Below are 23,267 nucleotides of genomic sequence, written 5' to 3'. Positions count from 1 at the left end.
TACCCTCGACTTATCCATGGGTCATGTCAAAATCCATAACTTTGACCCCAGAACCTACCCTAAACTTATACATGAGGTCGACTTATAGTTGAGTATATACAGTAATCTCCAAACTATGGGGTACTCAAACACAATGGCCTGGATCCCACTTGTAGATCCTAAATGCAGGAGTCAGTAACAACCATCAGTGGTTAGAGGGATGCATTGACCACCACCCCAGCTAACCTTAGATGGCTGAACCCCTAAAATCAACCCCCACATTTTCTGAACACCCTAAAGAGCACTGGGGGTAAATTTTGTCATGTCCTCATGTTTCTCTAGGACATTTTAGGCCCAGGGGGAGTTTTTTCTCCCCAACAGGAGACCGAGAAGTTGAATTCCTGATTAAGTCTTGTTGAAAGAAAGACCTCTTTTGTGTTTTAAGCAGCCTGTGTGTGAGAATGTGTGACAAAAATTCCCCCAAATTTCATGGGGTCTTTGGGAGCAAAATTTGAGGGCGAACACACAGGAAAACAGCCCACTTTTCCTGCCTCTGCCTAAATGGAATTTGTGTTAAGTCGTGACTCACCATTCCACCATTAATGTAAGATTAAGAGGTCTATTAAGTGGTACTGACCGACTGGTCAATATATCTAGCAGGTGCAATAAATAATAATAAAATAATAATTTTTTATTTCTATCCCGCTTTTTTCCAGGCAATCAAAGCAGCGTACAACAAGTTAAAATGCATCCATATATACATAATGCCCCCCCTTAAAACAAGATAATCAATATAAGATTAAACCTTCATATTAAAATCCAACTAATCCAAATAATAATCATCATGGGCAGAGTTCACTAGATGGGAAGTCTTATTCGTGGCCGAGTATTTTATTCCGGGAAGAGATCCGTCTTAATGGCTTTTTTAAAGCTCTCTAGATTGGTAATTTGACGGATCTCATCCGGCAGACCATTCCATAAATTGGGAGCAGCTGCAGAAAATGTCCTCTGGGAGGTCGCCATCAACCTGGTCTTTAAGGGCTGTAGTAAATTCCTCCCAGAGGACCTGAGGGTACGGGGCGGATTGTATGGAAGCAGGCGATCCCTTAGATAGGTTGGGCCCAAGCCATGGAGGGCTTTAAAGGTAATGACCAACACCTTGTACTGTCCCCGGAAACTAATAGGCAGCCAGTGGAGTGACTTCAATATTGGTGTTATATGGTCACTCCTTGCTATTCCTGTGACCAACCTGGCTGCCATATTCTGTACCAACTGGAGTTTTCGGACTAGGCACAAGGGTAGCCCCATGTAGAGCGCATTGCAAAAATCAAGTCTTGAGGTTACCAGCGCATGTACTACAGTTTCGAGGTCACCCTGTTCCAGGAAAGGGCGCAGCTGGCATATCAGCCAAAGCTGATAACAGGCACACTTGACCATCGCATTCACCTGATTTCTCATGTGAAGCGACAGATCTAGGAGCACCCCCAGACTGTGAACACAGTCCTTCAAGGAGAGCATGAGCCCCTCTGGGACTGGAGGTTGCAGCCCAATACCTGGTTTGGGGGCCCCTACCGTAAGTACCTCTGTTTTGTCTGGATTCAGCTTGAGCTTCTTTTCCCTCATCCAATCCATTACTGCCTGAAGAAACTGGTTGAGGGGAGGGATGCCATCTGTCGCTGTCACTGATGACCGGGACATGGAGAAATATATTTGGGTGTCATCAGCATACTGATAATACCCGGCCCCATATCCTCGGATGATTTCTCCCAGCGGCTCCATATAGATGTTAAATAGCATCAGGGACAGGATGGCGCCTTGAGGGACACCACAATTAAGCTCTGTTTTTGAAGAGCGACTGTCCCCGAGCATCACCCTCTGGAACCTGCCTGAGAGGAAAGAGCGGAACCACTGCAATGCAGTGCCTCCAATTCCTAACTCTCTCAGGTGTTCCAGAAGGATGTTGTGGTCTACTGTGTCACATGCTACTGAGAGGTCAAGTAACACCAACAGGGTCACACTTCCTCTGCCGATGGCTAGACAAAGGTCATCAGTTAAAGCGACCATGGCAGTCTCCACCCCATACCCGGTCCTGAAGCCGGTGCAGTATTCTAGTACAGGACTGCAACACCGAACATGCCTCAACATTGGCTATGCTGGATAGGGCTGCTGGGAGTTGTTGTTATTGTTGCATGCCTTCAAGTAATTTCCAAGTTATGGCAACCTTAAGGCAAACCTAGCATGGGGTTTTCTTAGCAAGTTTCTTCAGAGGGGATTTGCCATTGCCATCCCTTGAGGCTGAGAGAGTGTGACTTGCCCAAGGTCAGCCAGTGGGGTTTACACAGCCAAGCTGGGGTATGAACCCTGGTCCAATGCTCAAACCACTACACCACAATGGAGTTGATATACTCCAATATCAGAAGGGTTCATCATTCCCAGCCTGTGGTTTTTAGCATCTTTGAAAAATATGACTCTCTGGCATGACTGAATAGCAGCTAAGGCTTCATCTGCTCTGCAGAAATAATAAAGTTTGATACTGCTTTAACTGCCATCTCTCAATGCTAAGGAATTCTGGGATTTGTAGTTTTGTAAGACATTTAGCCTTCTCTGTTAGGGAGTTCTGGTGCCATAATAAACTCCAAATCCCTGGAGTCCATAGGATGGAACCATGACAGTTAAAGTGGTGTCAAAGTGCAGTGTGGCAGCAGCCTCTTATGTCAACCTCAATCGTTGGGAAAGATGTATTCTGGACATTAACCCTCAAAAGTCTGGCTGGTTGAGTGTTGATAGACAAGTATCCTCCTCCTAGGAGGCTAAAAGGGCACCTTCCCTGCTGTTTATCTGTCGGCAAAAACCTTTTCATTCCAACAGAATGAAATGTTTAGAACTGCTTTTTAAACTTTTTTTTAAAACAAGGGAGGTATATTGCTTTTAAACTTCTTTTTATTAGTTTAATAGCCTTATTATTTTAATAGCAGTTCAAAATATTTTTAATATCAATTCCAATTTAATGTTAGCCTTTTTGTATTTATTTTCATCTACAATCTTCCTTGAGTCCGAGTTTTAGAAGAAAAGGCAGGATGTAAATAAAGGAGGAGAAGATATTGTTGCTGTTGGGGGTGATGATAAACACTTCTAACCCGTTGGGATTGTTCCATATGTTTTATATTGTTTAAATTATTTATTGATTTTAATCTGAAACTGTCTATCTTGCTTTATCGGTTTGCCACCCTGAGATCTCATGATGAAAGTTCAGGATAAAAATAGCAACAACAGCAATAATGCAGCAACAACATGGAGCCACTGGACACACTGAGAAGTGGCCGGGGCAGGACTGGTCAGCACAGATCTTAGAAAATTCCCTTTATTTGGACTGCAAATTCCAGGGAGTTGAAGTCCAAAAAGGAATTCTTCCAAACTTTGGATTAAACGGGATGCATCTTGCATTAAACCCAGACCCACTTTGGGAAAATGGCTTCTTCCTCCCCTACCTGAGTTGATGCTTTCCATTTCTGCAAGTTGGGAGCTGGGACCAATAAAGTGGGGGCTCGGATGACACCGAAACTGCACTGGGCTCCAGCCATAGAAAACCCCTTTCACCTGGTAGCCTGGTAAAGGGACACAACAAGCCGGGAAGTTTTAAAACTTACTCATTCTAAAGCAGTGAGATAATTCACCTCCCGCCTCAATTCAAACTTCCACGTTGATGTCCTGCTTGCAAGTTGCTCAGAGCCAGAACTTGGGGGGGGGGGGAGTAAAGTTGGCCCTTTGGTGGGGTTAGGGGCGCAGGTCTTCCATGAAAGTGGAAAAACTGCAAATAAAACAACACTTCTCTAGGAATCTCTAGGTCTTACAGCACAACTCTGCCAGACGTTGACCATAGAATTGCGCTGGAGGACTTACAAATGCCTGGAGAAGTGTTCTCCCTAGGAATCTCTAGGGCTTCCAACACAATTCTATGGTCAATATCTGCCAGAAATTTATCATGGTATTGCACCTGGAGAATCACAGAATCCTAGAGTTGGAAGAGATCCCAAGGGCCATCCAGTCCAACCCCATTCTGCCATGCAGGAACTCTCAGTCAAAGCATCCCCATTGACAGATGGCCATCCACTGAGAAGGTTCTCTCTAGGAATCTCCATGTCCTCCAGCATGACTTCTGAGTCACTTTTGAGGAACTAGAGATTCCTAGAGAGAACGCCTGAATCAAATCCATGAACAATCAAATCCACAAAAGTGAAAGCGGCAAATCTAGAACTGTACAGTTTGAGTCTTCTCTTATCTGAAATATTTGGGACCAAAAGAGTTCTGGATTTGTTTTTTCCCCTCCAGATTTTGTAATAGTTGGCCCTCTGTATCCACAGACTTTTTATCTACGGATTCAAGCATCCACAGACTGAAACTATTTTTAAAATATATAAATTCTAAACAGCAAACCTTGATTTGGCCATTTTATATAAGGGATACCATTTTACTATGCCATTGTACTTCATGGGACTTGAACATCCATAGATTTTGGTATAAATGGGGGTTCCTGTAACCAAACCCCAGCGGATACCAAGAACCCCCTGTATTTGCTTATAACTAACAAGATTGCTTGGAGACAGGGCCCAAATCTAAAGGCAAAATTCATTTATGTTTCATATATAATAAAAAAATAATAAAATATTTTTTTTATTTCTATCCCGCTCTTTCCAGGCAATCAAAGCGGCGCACAACAAGTTAAAATGCATCCATGTATACATAGTGCCCCCCTTAAAACAAGATTAAACAGGATAAGATTAAAACTTCATATTAAAATCCAACTAATCCAAATAATAATCATCATGGGCAGAGTTCAATAGATGGGAAGTCTTATTTGTGGCCAAGTATTTTATTCTGGGAAGGCCTGCTGGAAGAGATACACAAATATACACAAAAGCGGGTTGATTTTCACACACATCATTGTTAACTGGTGTTAACCTGAAAGTAAAAAAGGAGCAGCTTTTGTCTACTTTCCGTTCGGGTTAATGCCATTTTAACATAGAATCATAGAATCATAGAATCGTAGAGTTGGAAGAGACCACTAGGGCCATCCAGTCCAACCCCCTGCCATGCAGGAAATCCAGTTCAGAGCATCCCTGACAGATGGCCATCCAGCCTCTGTTTAAAGACCTCCAAGGAAGGAGACTCTATCACCCTCCGAGGAAGTGCATTCCACTGTCGAACAGCCCTTACTGTCAGGAAGTTCCTCCTAATGTTCAGGTGGAATCTCTTTTCCTGTAGCTTGCATCCATTGTTCCGGGTCCTGTTCTCTGGAGCAGCAGAGAACAAGCTTGCTCCCTCTTCAATATGACATCCTTTCAAATATTTAAACAGGGCTATCATATCACCTCTTAACCTTCTTTTCTCCAGGCTAAACATCCCCAGCTCCCTGAGTCGTTCCTCATAGGGCATGGTTTCCAGACCCTTCACCATTTTTGTCGCCCTCCTTTGGACACGCTCCAGTTTCTCAATGTCCTTTCTGAATTGTGGTGCCCAGAACTGGACACAATATTCTAGGTGGGGCCTGACCAGAGCAGAATACAGTGGCACTATTACTTCTCTTGATCTAGACACTATACTTCTATTGATGCAGCCTAAAATAGCATTGGCCTTTTTAGCTGCCACATCACACTGTTCACTCATGTTCAACTTGTGGTCTACTTGGACTCCAAGATCCCTTTCACACGTAGTTTCGTTCAGCCAGGTGTCACCCATCCTATATCTGTGCATTTTATTTTTCCGCCCTAAGTGCAATACCTTACATTTCTCTGTGTTGAATTTCATTTTGTTAGCTTTGGCCCAGCTTTCTAGTCTATTCAGGTCATTTTGAATCTTGATCCTGTCCTCTGGGGTATTAGCTATTCCCCCTAATTTGGTGTCATCTGCAAATTTGATAAGTATGCTCCCAATTCTGTCATCCAGGTCATTGATAAAGATGTTGAATAGCACTGGGCCCAGGACAGAGCCCTGTGGGACCCCACTGGTCACTTCTCTCCAGGATGAAAAGGAGCCATTGTTGAGCACCCTTTGGGTTCGGCCGGTCAACCAATTACAGATCCATTTAACAGTTCCTTTGTCTAGCCCACATTTTACAAGCTTGTTTGCAAGAATGTCATGGGAAACCTTGTCAAAGGCCTTACTGAAATCAAGATATACTATATCCACAGCATTCCCTTCATCTACCAAGCTGGTAATTTTATCAAAGAAAGAGATTAGGTTTGTCTGGCATGACTTGTTTCTCCGAAACCCATGTTGACTTTTTGTGATTATGGCATTGCCTTCTAGATGTTCACAGACTCTTTGTTTAATGATCTGCTCCAGAATCTTTCCTGGTATTGATGTCAGACTAACTGGAGGATAATTGTTGGGATCCTCTTTTTTCCCCTTTTAGAAGATGGGGACAACGTTTGCCCTCCTCCAGTCTGCTGGGATCTCTCCTGTTCTCCAGGAGTTTTCAAATATGATTGCCAATGGCTCCGATATTACATTTGCCAGTTCTTTTAATACCCTTGGATGGAGTTCATCTGGTCCCGGAGACTTAAATTCATTTAGATTAACAAGGTGTTCCTCTACTATCTCTTTACTTATTCTGTGCTGAAATTCCCCTATTCTGTCCTCTGCTCCATTATCCTCCGGTTGAGCTCCCTTTGCCTTTTCTGAGAAGACTGAGGCAAAGAAGGTGTTGAGTAATTCTGCCTTTTTCTCTATCTCCTGTTAGCATTTTGCCATCTTCTCCACGCAGTGACCCTACCGTTTCCTTCTTCTTCCTTTTGCTGCGGACATATCCAAAAAAGCCCTTTTTATTGTTCTTAACCTCTCTAGCAAGCCTGAGTTCATTCTGCGCTTTAGCTTTTCTGACTTTACCCTACACATGCCTGCTATTTCTTTGAATTCCTTTTTCGTGATTTCCCCCTTTTTCCATTTGTTATACATGTTCCGTTTCAAACTTCGCTCGGTTGAAAGTTCCTTAGTCATCCATCCTGGTTTCTTGAGACACCTCCCGTTTTTCTTTCTCACTGGAACTGTTTTAATTTGTGCCTTCAGTATCTCTCTTTTGAGAAACTCCCATCCATCCTGAACTCCTTTATCTTTTAGTATTTCTGACCATGGAATCGCCCTCAATACTTCTCTAAGTTTACTGAAATCCGCTCTCCTAAAGTCTAGGATGCGTGTCTGACTCTGCCTGGCTTCTCCTTTCCACTGTATTACAAACTCCAGGAGAACATGGTCGCTTCCACCTAAGGATCCCACCACTTGCACCCCATTAACCAAGTCATCCTTGTTGGTTAGGATCAGATCTAAGATAGCTGACCCCCTTGTTGCCTCTTCCACCTTTTGGACCATGAAATTGTCTTCCAGGCAAGTGAGGAATTTGCTAGACCTTGAGGATTTTGCTGAGTTTGACTTCCAGCAAATGTCAGGATAGTTGAAGTCGCCCATCACTACTACATCTCTCTTTTTTGACTGTGTGGTCATCTGTTCTAGAAAGATATCATCCAATTCCTCAGTCTGACTTGGGGGTCTGTAGTAGACTCCCACCGTAACACCCTTGTTGTTTCCCTCCCCTTTGATTCTTATCCAGATGCTCTCCTCCTGGCTTCCATGATTGATGTCCAGGATCTCTTCACTGGTGTAAATATCTCTGACATATAGTGCTATTCCTCCTCCTTTCCTGTTTGGCCTATTTCTCTTAATAAGGTTATACCCCTCTATTTCCACATTCCAATCATGAGACTCATCCCACCAGGTTTCAGTGATGCCTATTATATCATATTTGCTTTGTTGTACTAGGAGTTCGAGTTCATCCTGCTTATTTCCCATGCTCTGTGCATTAGTGTAGAGACATCGCAGACCATGGTTCCCTTTTACTTGCTGCCTGTGCAAGTTTTTTTGCCTCCCACTGTTGGGTCCTTGCACTGTTTGCCTTGTTTCCTCTGTGTCAGTTTGACTATTTTCGCCATCCCTTTCGCCTTCCTTAATATTGTCTCCCTTCCCCTCGGAACTCAGTTTAAAGCTCTCCTGATCAAGTTCTTGAGACTGTTGGCAAAAACATTTCTTCCAACTGGCGTGAGATGCAACCCGTCTGTTGCAAGAAGTCCCTCCTCATGGAACCGCAGGCCATGATCGAAGAATCCAAATCCTTCTCGGCGGCACCATCTGCGAAGCCAGTTGTTCACATCTGCTATTTTCCTCTCCCTTCCTGGACCATGCCCTTCAACTGGCAGAAGAGACGAGATGACAACCTGTACATCCATTCCTTTCAGCTTCCTACCAAGCGCCTCGTAATCCCTTTCGATGTTCTGAATGCTGTGTCTTGCAGTATCATTAGTTCCCACGTGGACCAAAAGGAAGGGGTATTGGTCAGTAGGCTTGACCAGTCTTGTCAGCCTCTCTGTCACATCACGGATCTTTGCACCTGGAAGACAACACACCTCTCGAGACATCTTGTCAGGCCTACAAATCACTGCTTCTGTACCCCTCAGCAAGGAGTCCCCCACTACGACCACACGCCTCCTCCGAGGCTTAGCAGCGACTGTTCCCTCGGGTGGGACTCTCAGGCTCCCCTGCTCCGTCCCTGAAGTCTGTCCATGCTGCTCTTCTTCATCCTCCTTGATAAGGGAAAGAGCTTCGAATCGATTCTCTAGCTGCAAGCTCCCCGAACAATTCCTTCTTGGCTTACTTCTCTTTGTGACATTCCTCCAGCTGTCTGCCTCCTCTGTTTGGCAAGTGACCTCTTCCACCCTAGCATCTTCCTCTGCATGGTACTCATCCAAGATGGTTAGTTCTATTGTGTCCAGGAAATCCTCTTGTTCCCTAATCTGCTGAAGTGTAGCTACTCTGGACTCCAGCTGCTGCACTTTCTCCTCCAAGAGTGCTACCAACTTGCACTTGGTGCATGTGAAGTTCTCCACTTCTGTAGGCAAGAAGAGAAACATCCCACAAGAGTTGCAGGTGACTGCAGCAGATCCCTCATTGTCCATACTGCAAAGTCTTTAGTAATGAGTATAACAGTCAATCTACTGGGAATACTTCTTTAAAGGAATGTACTGGCTGCTATCTTACACTTAAAGGGAAGGTTCTGTTTCAATATCCGATTCTAACCTGATGCCACTTGAGCAGAGTTGTTCAGTTAAAGAAAATTAAGTTGGTATATATAGCTAGTCTGCTAGCTCCGCCCCCTTGTGACTCACAGATGTGACTCACAGAAGCTCCTCCCCTTCAGCAACGAGCACACGGTCTCAAAATGGCTGCCAAGCAGCTCCTCTCCTTCTCCTCTCTCTGGCCGGACTGTTCTGGAAGGCTCTGGAAGTTGGTATATATAGCTAGTCTGCTAGCTCCGCCCCCTTGTGACTCACAGATGTGACTCACAGAAGCTCCTCCCCTTCACCAACGAGCACACGGTTTCAAGCACACGGTCTCAAAATGGCTGCCAAGCAGCTCCTCTCCTTCTCCTCTCTCTGGCCGGACTGTTCTGGAAGGCTCTGGAAGTTGGTATATATAGCTAGTCTGCTAGCTCCGCCCCCTTGTGACTCACAGATGTGACTCACAGAAGCTCCTCCCCTTCAGCAACGAGCACACGGTCTCAAAATGGCTGCCAAGCAGCTCCTCTCCTTCTCCTCTCTCTGGCCGGACTGTTCTGGAAGGCTCTGGAAGTTGGTATATAAAGCTAGTCTGCTAGCTCCGCCCCCTTGTGACTCACAGATGTGACTCACAGAAGCTCCTCCCCTTCAGCAACGAGCACACGGTCTCAAGCACACGGTCTCAAAATGGCTGCCAAGCAGCTCCTCTCCTTCTCCTCTCTCTGGCCGGACTGTTCTGGAAGGCTCTGGAAGTTGGTATATATAGCTAGTCTGCTAGCTCCGCCCCCTTGTGACTCACAGATGTGACTCACAGAAGCTCCTCCCCTTCACCAACGAGCACACGGTTTCAAGCACACGGTCTCAAAATGGCTGCCAAGCAGCTCCTCTCCTTCTCCTCTCTCTGGCCGGACTGTTAACAATGATGTTGTGTGAAAATCAACCCACTTTCGTGGTTTGTTTCTGATTTAAACCCCCGTTTCCGCATGGGATTTCCCCCGTGGGATGAACTTCTGTCTCAGCCATCTAGGAAAAAGGTTGTGGAGTATTCTGGATTTAGGCATTCCAGATATGGGAGACTCAACCTGTATTGTTTGTTTGTTACTACAACATTCATACTCTCCAAGCCCACAAATTCACTGGAACTCCCTGCTGAGAGAGACCAGATCGGTTCCATTGTCCTTCTTCTGGATGAATAACAAACTTTGTGGATTAAAACTGATCATCCCTGAAGGATGTCTTTCTCTTTTATTATGATGTTACTGGCTAGCAGCATCCTGTTTCACACCCACACAAGTTCCCATATGTAAGAAGCCATTGTGTAATGCCTGGATTCAGTTCAGGGATGTGTAAGCGGATTTCTGCAAGCGAAACTCTTGCATATGCAGTTAAGCATTCTTGGTTGTACAATGCTGGCATTCAACAGAAATGAGACAGCAGTGTTGTTGTTGTGTGTCTTTAAGTAGTTTCTCACCTATGGCTACCTTAAGGCAATCCTATCCCAGAGTTTTCTTTGGTTTTGTCTGGGGCTAAGAGAGTGTGACTTGCCCAAGGTTGCCCAGGATTTGAACCCTGATCTTCAGAGTCATGCTCCAGTGCTAAAACCACTATGCAATGCTCACATTCAGTGAAAACATTAGTACTTAAGTGTGGATTTACACTTACACTAGAGCTCTCTGACAGAGAAGGTTAAATAACTCCCAAAACTACAGTTCCCAGAATTCCATAGCACTGCACCACAGCAGTTAAAGCAGTGTCCAACTAAATTAATTCTGCAGTGCGAATGCACCATAGATCTTTCAGATTTATTTATTCACCTCAGGAGAGGATCTTTCCAACATTATAACTGACTACTTCTCCACTGAATTTACCTCAGAGAGATCTTTCAGATTTATTTATGTATTTACCTCAGGAGAGGATCTTTTCAAGACTGTAACCAATGACTTGGTCATTGAATTTACCTCAGAGAGAACTTTCATATTTATTCATTTAGTTACCTCAGGAGATCATCTTTCTAATTTACAACTGGCAACTTTGTCCTTGATTTTACCTCAGAGAGATCTTCAGATTTATTTATTTACCTCAGATGACAATCTTTCTAACTTATATTTAATGTCATGATCTCTGATTTTACCTCAGATTTCACTACAGAAATTTTTCAGATGTATTTATTTACCTCAGAAGGGGATCTTTCCTAAGCTATAACTGATGATCTCACCACTTATTTTACTTCAAGAGACTTAAGGCACCCTAAAATCAATTTTTATCTAATGCTTAAGGCATCTTAAAATGATCTGCCTCCCTCCCCCATGTTTTCAGTGCATTCATGACAGAAAAATATGATTGTATGTATTAATTCCACAGGGCTTTCATTCACATATATAAGCTCTATGATTCCACTTCAACTGCCATGGCACCATCCTATGGAATCCTGGGATTTGTAGTTTGGAGAGAGTAATTAGAATTCTCATCCAGAGAGCTCTAGTCACTCCCCAAACTACAGGAAACATAAGAAACTTCAGGTGTGGTTCTGCTCTAGTAACTTCTCCAAGCTTAGCCAATGAAATGGATCATGGCTCCGAAAAGTTCCTTTATTATGGCCTACAACTCCCAGAATCCCCTGGCCAGCAGAGCTGTAGACCAAAAGGGGATGATTCCCACACACCCCTCAGCTCTGACATAAATCCAGACCCATGGAGTAAATAAATAAAGGAATATAGTCAGAACACATATTATACAAGGGAGCCATTCTGGAACCCTTCAATAATGTGAAATTCATGTATAGTCTGGAACACTGTTTTTTTTAAACCTACAATGAATGATGAAGTGTTCTCTCTAGGTATTTTCTAGGTCCTGCATTGTTAGTCTATGGTATATTGCTGCCTGAGGCCGACTATAAAGTTGCGCTGGAGAACCTAGAAATGCCTAGAGAGAGCCTGTTTCTTCAGTCACATATAACCAACACTTTGTAATACACTCATCCCTCCACATTTGAGGCTTTGACTTTTGCGGATTTGATTATTTGTGGATTTTATTAGTCTGTTTCTCTCTAGGAATATCTAGGTCCTCCAGTATAACTCTATGGTCAACTATAACCAAAAGTCACAGTGAAGGACCTACAGATTCCTAGAGAGAACACTCCACAAGGCATTTGTGGCTCCTCCAGTGCAATTCTGTGATCACTGTCTGGCAGATGTTGACCACAGAGTTGCACTGGAGGACTTAGAGATTCCTAGAGAGGTGTTTTCGTTATTTGCAGTTCTTCCAGATTCATGGGGGGCCAGTGCCCCTAGCCCCAGAGAATGTGGAGGGATGAGTGTACAATCTCACATGATATTGTACACTGAAAGCTAAATCCTGAGACCTCCCATCATCAATTCAACCAATTCATTAAAGACCCAGAATTGGCCTAATTCCCAACAGCCCTATAGTTGTGCTGATTTCAGTACCCTGGATAGTTCCCATCTTGAACTGGGGTGGACTAGATATTATAGAGTTACTATTCCACTTTGAAGTGCTCTGGCTGCCTCCTGTTGCATGCTGGGATTTGCAGTTTAGGGAGGGGCATTTAGAATATTCAGCCAGAGGGCTCTTAGACCTCACTGAACTACAAACCCCAGAATGCAACAAGTGACAGCCAGAGCAGTTAAATAGCAATGCTATAAGAGTGTAGTGTGATAATTTCTTTAGTAGGCTGCAGCTGCTGAAATATTTGGTATCTAAAGAGCCATGAGCCTGCAGCCAGTAGTGAACCAAAACACAGCCATCTTGCTGGTAGATTTAGAGCTGGCAGGATTTTGGATTTTGGAATTCTGAATAAGGAAGACTCAACCTGTAATTAGTATTATTAATCTTATTCCATCTTTTCCTCAGCCTTGACAGCTTCACAAAGTTAAAAACAAATACAGCTAAAAATACACATCATACTAATGTTAAAATACAATCCAGCTGTCAACAGAATTAAAAGCAACCAGAAGCATAAATCAAAAAAGGTTAGCGGTGCCACTTGAAACAATCCCAAACATTTGCCCATGAGGGGTCCAGAGAAACCCAGTCCACACCCCATTGCGTCCCCTTACCCTGCTGTTCAGTATGGTTTGTCTTCTGGGAAGCCTGGGCTACCCCTGAAGAATTATGGCCAGTTGGCACCAGATCATTCTTGCTCTCCTGATCTGAATGTGAGGATGCCCTTCTGGCCTACGAAGGAAGCAAAGACAGCAGTTGAAATTTGGAAGGAAGGAATCAGACCCCCATCATCCAGACCTTGGAATAATGATAGACTTGAGGTTGCACAGCAGGGGAGGGGAGACTAAGTGTCCTCCTTTTTGTTATTAGGGAGATGAATCATAGCTCCACCATGTTGTTGTCATGTGCCTCCAAGCCATTTTCGATTTATGGAGACCCTAAGGTGGACCCTATCATGGGGTTTTCTTGGCAAGATTTGTTCAGAAGAGGTTTGCCATGGCCTTCTCCTGAGGCTGAGTGTATATGACTTGCCTCCACTAAGGTCTCCCAGTGGGTTTCACGGCCGATCTGGGAATCAAACCCTGACCACAAGAGTCATAGGCTCAAACAACTATGCCATGCTGGCTCCACCATGTTGTAGGAGAATTCACAGTGGTCATAAAATCTCAAGTGCAGGGATTCATAGGGTCATCTAATCCAACCTCTGGGCAGGGCAGGAACCCACAACGAAAGCATCCCTGAGAGGCGGCCACCTAACCTTTCCTTAAAATTCACCAAGGAAGGTGAATCCACTTCATTCCAAGGGGATCTCTATTCCACTGCTGATCAGCAATAACCTTGATGAAGTTTCTTCCTAATGTTTAGTCAGAATCTCCTTTCTTCTCATCTGAATCAGAAGGATTGGGGTCTGTCAGCTGGAATACTGTATATTCTCATGTATAAGTCTAGAAATTTTAGTGAAAAAATTCACTCCAAAAACCTGAGTCAGCTTATCAGTGTAAGAAAGTGCTGTAAGAAAGTGCTGTAAGAAAGTACTGTACTGTACTTTAATTCTTATAAAGTTCTTATAAAAAGGGGAACCAAGAGTGTCATCTGTTCTGGAAGCACTCACACTCCCTTTATATTCTCTCATCGATGAAGCCTTTAGTATGAGCACAAACAGTTATGCCTGTTGGAGTTCTGTATGTCTTCTGGCACACTTTTCCTTTCTTTCATCCTTTACATCCTTTGTTACATCCCCCTACGTTTTACTCTCAACTCTAAATCCATAAATCCTGGCCCCAAAACCTGCCCTCAACTTATTCATGAGGTCGACTTATATTTGAGTATATAAAGTAGCAGTAAACAAACCCACTCCATCATTTACAAGGCAGCCCTTCAGATGTTTGAAGATGTCTTCTTCTCAAGCTTCTTGTCTCCAAACTAAACATACTGCTCTATTTAATTATGGGTTAGGGATTGTGTTATTATTTTACTATGTTTTATTCTTCATTGTAACCTGCCCCAATCCTCTGGGGAGAGGCAGGCTATAAATAATAATAATAATAATAATAATAATAATAATAAGCCATTCCTCCTTTGGCTTCCAGACACCTTTTACTGTCTTAGTCTCCCTCCTCTGAAAATGTTCTGTCCCTAAATTGTTGGGGCCAAGAACCAGAACCAGTTTGGTCTCACCAAAGCTGCCATACAGGTTTGATCCCTGGCATTTCTCAGTAAAGTCGGGAAAGAATCCAAAGAGGAATCTACTCAAAATGGATTATCAGGGCTTGAGAGGTTATGTGGATTTTTGCTTTGAGATCAAGGCTAGGAAACACATAGCTCTCCAGATGTTGCTGGACTACAACCCCCAGTATCCCTCACACTGGCTGGCTAGGGCTGATGGGACTTGCAGTCCAACAACATCTGGAGGGCTACATGATTCCCACATCTTTTAGATGATACCCACATGTTCTGCAACAGTCTTAATCTGTTGCATCCTCTCCCGCAAGAGACAAAAACTGAGAATATCTCTTTCAAGATAGCGTTTGTCATCTGCATTTTTAATAACACCTATATCAATACTTTTAACATCTGTATCTATATAATCTCTCTCTAACTACAAATAAAAATACTTCCTAGTTAATTAGAAGCACCCACTGAATTGATTATAGTTCAGTCCCATACTTAGAAGTCCCAGCTCAGTGAGTACGGGATTGCAGCCTCCGTTTTTTAATTGATTTATCTAACCGACTGATAGACTATCTACATGGCAGCCTGAGTATGAAGCAACCCTCGATGTGGAGGCCAATCCATCTTAAAAGTTCCACAAAATCGGCTGAAGACTCAAATAATGGAAGCTTCACGTTTTAACCGCATCCTGAGCTCTCGAGATGGAACGATTCAAATATCTTTAGACAGCCTGATCTTTATTTGGGTGTAAAACTTTCCATTGCGACATCTCTCATGCCATGCAATATGACAACACCGCATGGCTATTTTAGCAGCTTCCAGCTAACTGCTATAAATAAGCTAAAAAACATCTGCTGTGAGCAACCCCAGGAAAAATGGCTTGATTTTATTTTATTCATCTATTCATTTATTTTTTGCTGCTCCCTGGGAACTGGCATTCCTCCTCATAAAATGAATGCTCTCTTCACTTCCACATGATGCTGTAGTAGAGGATCCAAGAGAGAGCTGTTTGACTATGGAACAGACTGTCCTGAAGAATGATGGACTCTCCTTTGGAGGTCTTTAAACAGAGACTTGAAAGCTATCTCTCAGGAGTGCTTTAGTTGTGTTTTCCTGAACGGCAGGGAGTTGGACCAGATGATCCTTGTGGATCCTTCCAATGCTTTTCTAGGGCATTATCACCATCATCATGAGTGTATTTATACTATGTGTACTATCACTGTAGCCCTAACAGGAGGTGAACACCCCAAATTGCAAGATATCTCTAGTTGGAACTTGCAAAACTTATTGGATGGACTACAACTCCCAGAATTCCTGCACCTTACATGGTCACTGACTGTACTGTCTGGGGATTCTGGGGGCTGAAGTCTGAAAAGGCTAACATTTCCTCTGCCTCCACTATAGCCAACACCTAAACTGTAAAATTTAAGCTGGCTGCTAAGGACAGCCCCAGCTTCATTACAGAGATACCTGTTGACCTTAAACTAGCCACCATTTCTCAGATGATTGAAGATGGTAGTCTAAGAAGCATCTAACCAGGGCATGAATGACTATGGTAAAACCCTTTTTGATCAGGCAAGTCTGGAAAGAGCAAATAGGCACAGAAGTTCACCTCACTCCACATTTTAAGACCCAAGAGGCTGCTCCTTCAGGCTACATTAAACTAGCCGAAAGCATCTTCTGGTGTGGGTGCCAAGGTATAACATGTGCATGACCCAGATCTGTGTGAGCAACACCTCTACCTTGATTGATTCACCATTAGGTCTCCTTTCTTTCACAGACGTCAAAGGTATGTTTGGCTCCTGGAGGGACTCCTTGCTATTTTCCTTATCTGAAAGCAGAGACAGAAAAACTTTCTTTACATCTAAGAAGGATGTATTTGAGTACCATCAGTCTGGATTCCCATCGATTCCCCATTGTCCTACCACTGCCCTCATATCCCCCAAATTTCAAAACTAAGAAACACACCTTGCAAGGGGTGAGGGCCAACCAAGATCCAAACCTTGACAGTCCTTTCCAGATACTACAAAACAGGCTTTGGTCTCTCATCCCCAAAAGGACAGAGTCATTGGCTGGGATTTTACATTGCAAATTTATGCATTGATTGTGTTACGCCACTTTTGCGTGGAATGAGCCACTGAATGTGCAGCCAAATATGAAACCAAATGCACAACAGATGGACCACTAGTGACAATTTAAACAAGACAGATGGATAGGTGTTGACTGAGAATGCCATTTGCAGTGGTACTAAATGCACAATGGTGTAACATGTGCAATTCTGCTTCCATGGCCTTGAACTGAATTCAGACAACTGTGCACTGGACCCAAACCCACAACCACCTTTGCAAGGGAATTTACACATTGCTAAGGCTGCACCCGCACTGCAGAAATAATCCACTTTGGGCTCATTCCCACTGAGGTTTAAATTGGATCATATGGAATTAAGATCCGATTTATACCACTATAGTTCCCATTGGCAAATCAATTTGGAATTGATTCGCGAAGGGGGGTTAGGATTGTCTCCCCTTAAACCCACATCAAAAAGACGCTGTGTTCTACTGCTCCTTTTTGGGCTGAATCAATCATGATCGATTCAGCCCAATGGGAGTGAAGGGCAGAATCGAATCCACTGCTGGTGACAGGGAGATAACAGGGGCAGTTGCAATGGCCCCTGACATCTCCCTGTCAGCGGCCTCCCCTCCTTCCTCCTCCTCCCTCCCTCCCTTCTTTCCTCCTCCTCCATCCATTCTCTCCGTGTCCGTTTTTCCTCTTTTCTCCCTTAATGTGAACGACAAAGGGGAGTAAATGGTCCCGGAGAGAATTCACTTTCAAAATAATCCCGTTTCGAACTAGATTATTTTGTAAATGGGAATGAGCCCTTTGATACCATTTTCACTACCATGGCTCAATGCTAGGGAATTCTGGGAACTGCAGTTCTGTGAGACAGTTAGCCTTCTCTGTCAGAAAACTACAATTTCCAGAATTACACAGCACTGAGTCATGGCAGTTCAAGTGGTGTCAAACTGGATTATTTATGCAGTGCAGATGCAGCCTGGGAGACCAACAAGGTTCCAGTCATTACCTCCTATCTGTCTAGTTCTGCATAGTATTTATACAGCACTGTTAATGCACATAGCACTTCACAAAATAAAAGCGACAGGCAACCTTGCCAAAGGATACAGCCTAATTTTTTTGAAACGGAAAACAGGGGAAGGAAGGAGTACCACAAACGTAAAACCAGCACAACTGCAAAACATGTAAAACATAAATATACAAATATTTTTTTAAAAATATAATATAAAACTAAACCAAGCTAACAAATACAGTTGTTCTAAGCATGTGCCACTCTTGCATTGTCGGATGCATTTATTTCTCATAAATGCACCAGCAGCTGTCTTGAAGGCAGCCTGGCAAACAAGTTGGGAGTTAGGGCTACAGAGGCTGTAAGGGACAAGACTTGTCGTTTCTTTGGCTTCCCTTTCCCTAAGATCAAGAAAGCCTGCTCTTCACTTTTAAATAAAAGGAACTTCAGCTACACAGTAATGGCACTAACACATCAAACTAATGGTCTACTTACCCCCAACTTCATTTAAACTACTTCAGACCATGCCCCCACAACTTGTTTCAGTAAAGCACAGAAATCTTTACTGGAATAACGTGATTATTGTGCATATATATAGCCATTTTTGAATGCCTTCAGTCACCTCCCAATCCCAGTCTGACCACAGTTCTGGTTCAGATGGGTGATAATGTACATCTGGGTCATTTATTTCTTGGAATAGCCAGGGGCTTTCCTGATATTACTTAATAACCTGGAACTTTGGTGGCAAGGAAAACTTTGGGCTGACCAGCACACTGGCCAAAAACATGTGGGCTCTTCTTTATCACCCTGATGGAATTAAATTTCCAGATATTGTTAGCGACTATTTTTGGTTAATATTGAAAGAATTCCCAAGCATGTGCAAAGTGTCTTTTTCTTATCACTGAACAACTCCAGTGGAAATGGCCATTTGTAATGCAATGTGATGGAACAAGGCTCATAGGAGTGATAGTCTGTCCCCCACATAAAACTTGTTCCCTCTTTTTCTCTCATTTTTAAAAGAAATAAAATGTTAAACTCCCCCCCCCCCCCCACACACAGACACACATCAAAGATCATGAGCAATTTAGATTTAAGAGCTATCCAAACAAAAGCGTGCCTCAGATTCCAAGGGAGCTTGTTTTGTACTAAACCATTGTTTGCTGTCAGTAATGGATTGGATGGGGATGGAGAAACAGAAACTTAACGCAGACAAGGCACAGCTGCTCCCAGTCAGTAAGAAGGCGGATCAGGGAATATTAGGGGCTCTGCCGGCACTAGATGAAATCTCAGGTCCAACGCTTGTGTGGACTCCTGAATTCAGATCTGAGCTTGGATGCCCAGATTTTGATGGTTTCCAGGAGTGTGTCTGCACCATTAAGCCTTGTGCATCAGCTGCACCCATTTTTCTTGAGATATCAGATATAGCTATGGTGCTTCATGGCTCAATGGCATCCCATTTGGATTATTAGTCCCATGTGGTCTATGTGAGGCTTCCTTTGGAAACTGTTCAGAAACTTCAGCAGGTCCAAAATGCTGCTGATCAGGGATTGTTTCAGGGAACATATGATCCCCCTTTTGAAACAACTTCACTGGCTGAGGTCCCTTTTTGGGGAAATAATCCAAACTGCTGCGTTTCTGACTCTTAAAGCCCAACATGGCTTGGGTCCAGACTATCTGAAAGACTGTATCTCCCTATATAAGAGCCTGCATCATAAGATCTGCTGGGGAAAGGTTTTCTATGGGTCCCAGGCTGGCTAGGGATTCTGGGATTCGTAGTGCAAAACAAGACTTTGATGTGAAGTCCCTCCATCCCATTAAAAAACCCCAGCAATCCTGTTTTATATACTGGTCTAAGAAGCCACCAAGAATGTGAAGTTTTCAGAGCTGTTGTTCATGTCCCTTCCCTTCCCCAAATCAACAGGAAAGTGCCACCACCAAGAGAAACCGAAAGGAACCCAGCGCGCACGTGTGTGTGTGTGTGTGGGCAAGCAGTTTGGGCAGAGTGTGAAAAAGTGACTTTTTCTATAGACTACAGCTCCCAGAATCTGGGGGGACTGCACAGGTGCATACAGGGGGCCCTCTACATTTGCTGGGGTTAGGGGCATAGGACCCCTGTGAAAGTGGGAAAACTGCAAATAAAAAACTACAACTTTTTTTACCTGAGAGAACACCTCTCTAGGAATCCCTAGGTCCTTCAGCACAACTCTGTAGTAAACATCTGCCAGCCACTGACCACAGAATGATGCTGGAGGGCCTACAAATGCCTAGAGAAATGTTTTCTCTAATAACCCCTAGGTCCTCCAGCGCAACACTGTGCTCAGCTTCTGACAGCTGCACTGGAGAACTTAAGAGATTCCTAGGGAGAACACATTGCAGTACTCAAATCCACAAATAATCAGTTCCTCAAAAGTCAAAGCTGCAAATGTGGAGGGCTGACTGTACTTCAGTCTCCCAGCATGCAGGCCAGAGGATTCTGGATTCTGATGATTCTGGATTCTCCCTTGCTCTGAGAATGGAAGAGGCTGAAATGTTCAGGTGAGGTGTAAGGGCTCTTGTTCTGACTGCTTTTGGGAAATGCACAATTGCCATGCTGACTATGCTCCTGGTTCACTATAGTCCTGGGGCTAGTGGGAAGCTTCTTGGGGGATGATGGTGCTTGCTGTTGTGTAGCATCAGCTGTTCCTTTGGGCCCTCCTTAGGCCCCTCTATGCACAGCACATGATGGCCTGAATATCAGTGGGACAATGAATCCACTCTGGGTTCTAGCCAGTATCATAGAATCATTGTTTGAAATGCAAAAAGGAGGAACATTTACTGACCAACTACCCATGGACTCTACATCCATGGATTCAACCACAGCTCAAAAATATTTAGTGGGGGGGGGGGGGGTCCAAAAAGCAACCCTCAGCTTTGCTCTTTTGAGTGTTGGACTATGACTAGGAGCAAACTCCAGGAAAAGAGATTCCACGTCAACATTAGGAGGAACCTCTTGAGAGTAAGAGCTGTCTGACAGTGGAAGACACTCTCTTGGAGATTAAGGTGGCATATCCTTCTTTGGAGGCTTTGAAACAGAGGCTGGAGGGCCACTTGTCACAGAGAGGGTTGTGATTGTGAGTTCCTGCATGGCAGAACGGAGCTGGACTGGGTGGCCCTGGCAGTCTCTTCCAGCTCTGAGATTTCATGTTCTCTGTTTCCTCAAAACCTATTCCATTCTGTATTCTATTGAACCTATTCAGGAGCACCTTGGGCAATTCCTTCACTGTTCAAATTAAAACTGAATGAATTCACAATCTTATTATCTTCTCCCCCCCCCCCCCACCCAAAAGAACAGTAGGGTTACAAGGCACAATGGTTAAGCAGTCAGATGTACCTGTTTCTTGCTGGGATTCAGCAGCACCAGTATTGGTCACAACCTGATATACTTTGTATGGCTCTGAAATGTCCAGGTGGCTCAGGTCAGGGACTTCCCTGAAGTCAGTGCTTTTGTTCAAGGCACATCGGAGGCGGGTTTTCCACATGGAGGGGTCAGCTTTGTCCATCCCTTCGTGGTACTTGCCTTTATAGATGGCCCAAGCCTGGAAAAAAAGAGGGGGGTTCACCAACCTGAAATGAGCAAATATGACACATCAAATGTTGGGGGGCAGCTTCCCTTCCTTGGAGACATGTCAGCAGAGGTTGGAAGGCCACTTCTCTGGGGTACTTTGGCTGCGGAGTTCCTGCACTGAGAGGAGGCTGGACTGTAATCCTGGCATGCCAGTATTGTCCACTCCCAACTGGCATCATTTCTCCAAGATCTTGGGCACAGAAGGAGTGTTATTCCAGGAGGAATGTTTTAGAAACAGATAACCTATCCTGAAATGTATTCAGGTAATATCTCAGTGGAATAGACTCCCTTGGAAAGTGGTGCATCTCTGATGAGACTCTTTAATTGTGGATTCTGGCACTAGTCTGGGGGCTGGATTAAATGACCCGTGGGGTCCCTTCCAACACTACAAAGTTATGAGTCTGTGATCATAGAATCCTAGAGTTGGAAGAGACCCCAAGGGCCCTGATCCAGTCCAACCCCATTCTACCATGCAGGAATTCCCAATCAAAGCACCTCTGACAGATGGCCATCCAGCCTCTGTTTAAAGATCTCTAAGGAAGGAGACTCTACCATGCTCTAAGGCAACATTTTTCACTGTTGAACAGTTCTTACTGTCCAGATGTTCTTCCTAATGTTTAGGTGAAATCTCTTTTTTTCTAATTTGAATCCACTGCACCATTGGGTCTTATTCTCTGGAGCAGCAGAAAACAAGCTTGCTCCCTCCTCAATATGGCACCCCTTCAAATACTTAAACAGGGCTATCCTATCACCTCTTAACCTTCTCTTCCCTGAGCCGTTCCTCATAGATAGAGCTTTCTGGTTTCTGGAACCTTGGCCATTTTGGCCTCCCTCCTCTTGCCCAGAGCTGGAGACAGTCTTGCTCCAGGTGGGGCCTGACCTTGATGCCGCAAACCAAAGCCCTGTCTTTCTGAAAGGGAAAAATCAAAGTTATAGCTGTGTTAGTTTGGAAAGTCACTATGCAGAGGCATCTTGTAGCACCTTTGAGACTCACTAATAGCAAGCAATTGGAATCAGGAGCTTTCATAATAGACTTAGGTCTTAAGACAAATGCATCTGAGGAAGTTGGCTCCAGTCTAGGAAAGGTCATGCTGCCAACTTCTTTCTTTCAGTGAGGCTCAAAGATGCTACAAGATCCGTTTGTCCAGCGATTTCCCAAAGGAACCCAGAGGCCTTCTGAAGAGGTGGGACCGGGTGGCCCTGGGGTCTCTTCCAACACTTCTCGGAGTCTCAGGCGCTTGGCCTTTGGCTGGCTGCCTTTGGATGGGTTGAGCTGGATGGCCCTTGGGGCCTCTTCCAGCTGCAGGATTCCCAGAGGCTCTCTGCCTTCTCAGTGAGGGTTCTCGGATCCCCTGCGGTCGGAGGGGGCTGGACTGGATGGCCCCTGGGCTCCCCTTCCCAAAGGGCTGATGGATGGAGGAGGGAAGGGGGGTCTGACCCTGAAGAGGGCGGCGTGCTGGTGCTGGCGGTAGTCCTGCTTGGCGGCGTGCTTCCAGGGGATGCGGAAGGTCTTCTGGCCCCGGTCCTCCCAGCGCAGCCCCGGGAAGCGCCCGCTCTCCACCTGGGCCAGCAGCCACTCCCGCAGACGGAGCGGGGCCGCGGAAGACATCCCGATCCCCGGCCTCCCTCCCTCCCTCCCTCCGCTGGCGACTAGTAGGGAGAAAGGCAGGGAGAAAGCGAAACCGCCCGGGACTCCTTTCGCTTTCGGTCCTCCTCCTCCCCTTCAGAGAGCAAGGAGGGGCTGCTGGCTGGGAGGGAGCCCTGTTTGGGGCGGAGGGAGGGAGGAGGGACACACCGGGCCACAAGAGGGGCCTAGTGGCTGCAGGCATAATCCGGCCTCATAGCGCTTGGGCTGCAGCCACACTGC

General features: G+C 44.7%; 1 protein-coding gene across 2 annotated transcripts in view; it reads right to left on the bottom strand.

Moving 5' to 3' along the window:
• The window catches only part of LOC149315442 (interferon regulatory factor 4-like), a 28,444-nt gene extending 5,413 nt beyond the window's left edge, over nucleotides 1–23,031 (bottom strand). Inside the window, exons 1-5 of one of the 2 annotated variants that reach the window (XM_089513467.1) lie at nucleotides 22,839–23,031; nucleotides 21,167–21,371; nucleotides 16,457–16,545; nucleotides 13,157–13,274; nucleotides 3,468–3,584 (exon numbers count right to left, since the gene is read on the bottom strand). In XM_089513467.1, the coding sequence (XP_089369593.1) occupies nucleotides 3,468–3,584; nucleotides 13,157–13,274; nucleotides 16,457–16,545; nucleotides 21,167–21,371; nucleotides 22,839–23,009 (700 nt within the window). In that variant the 5' untranslated portion in view covers nucleotides 23,010–23,031. The remainder of the gene's footprint in view (nucleotides 1–3,467; nucleotides 3,585–13,156; nucleotides 13,275–16,456; nucleotides 16,546–21,166; nucleotides 21,372–22,838) is intronic. The other variant, XM_089513468.1, reaches the window with a different exon arrangement.
• Between the last annotated feature and the right edge of the window lie 236 nt (nucleotides 23,032–23,267).

Source organism: Sceloporus occidentalis, unplaced genomic scaffold, assembly GCF_023333645.1.
Source record: "Sceloporus occidentalis isolate IW3139 unplaced genomic scaffold, rSceOcc1.0.p SCAF_3, whole genome shotgun sequence".
Classification (NCBI taxonomy): domain Eukaryota; kingdom Metazoa; phylum Chordata; class Lepidosauria; order Squamata; family Phrynosomatidae; genus Sceloporus; species Sceloporus occidentalis.
This window is presented reverse-complemented; position numbering and strand designations above follow the sequence as displayed.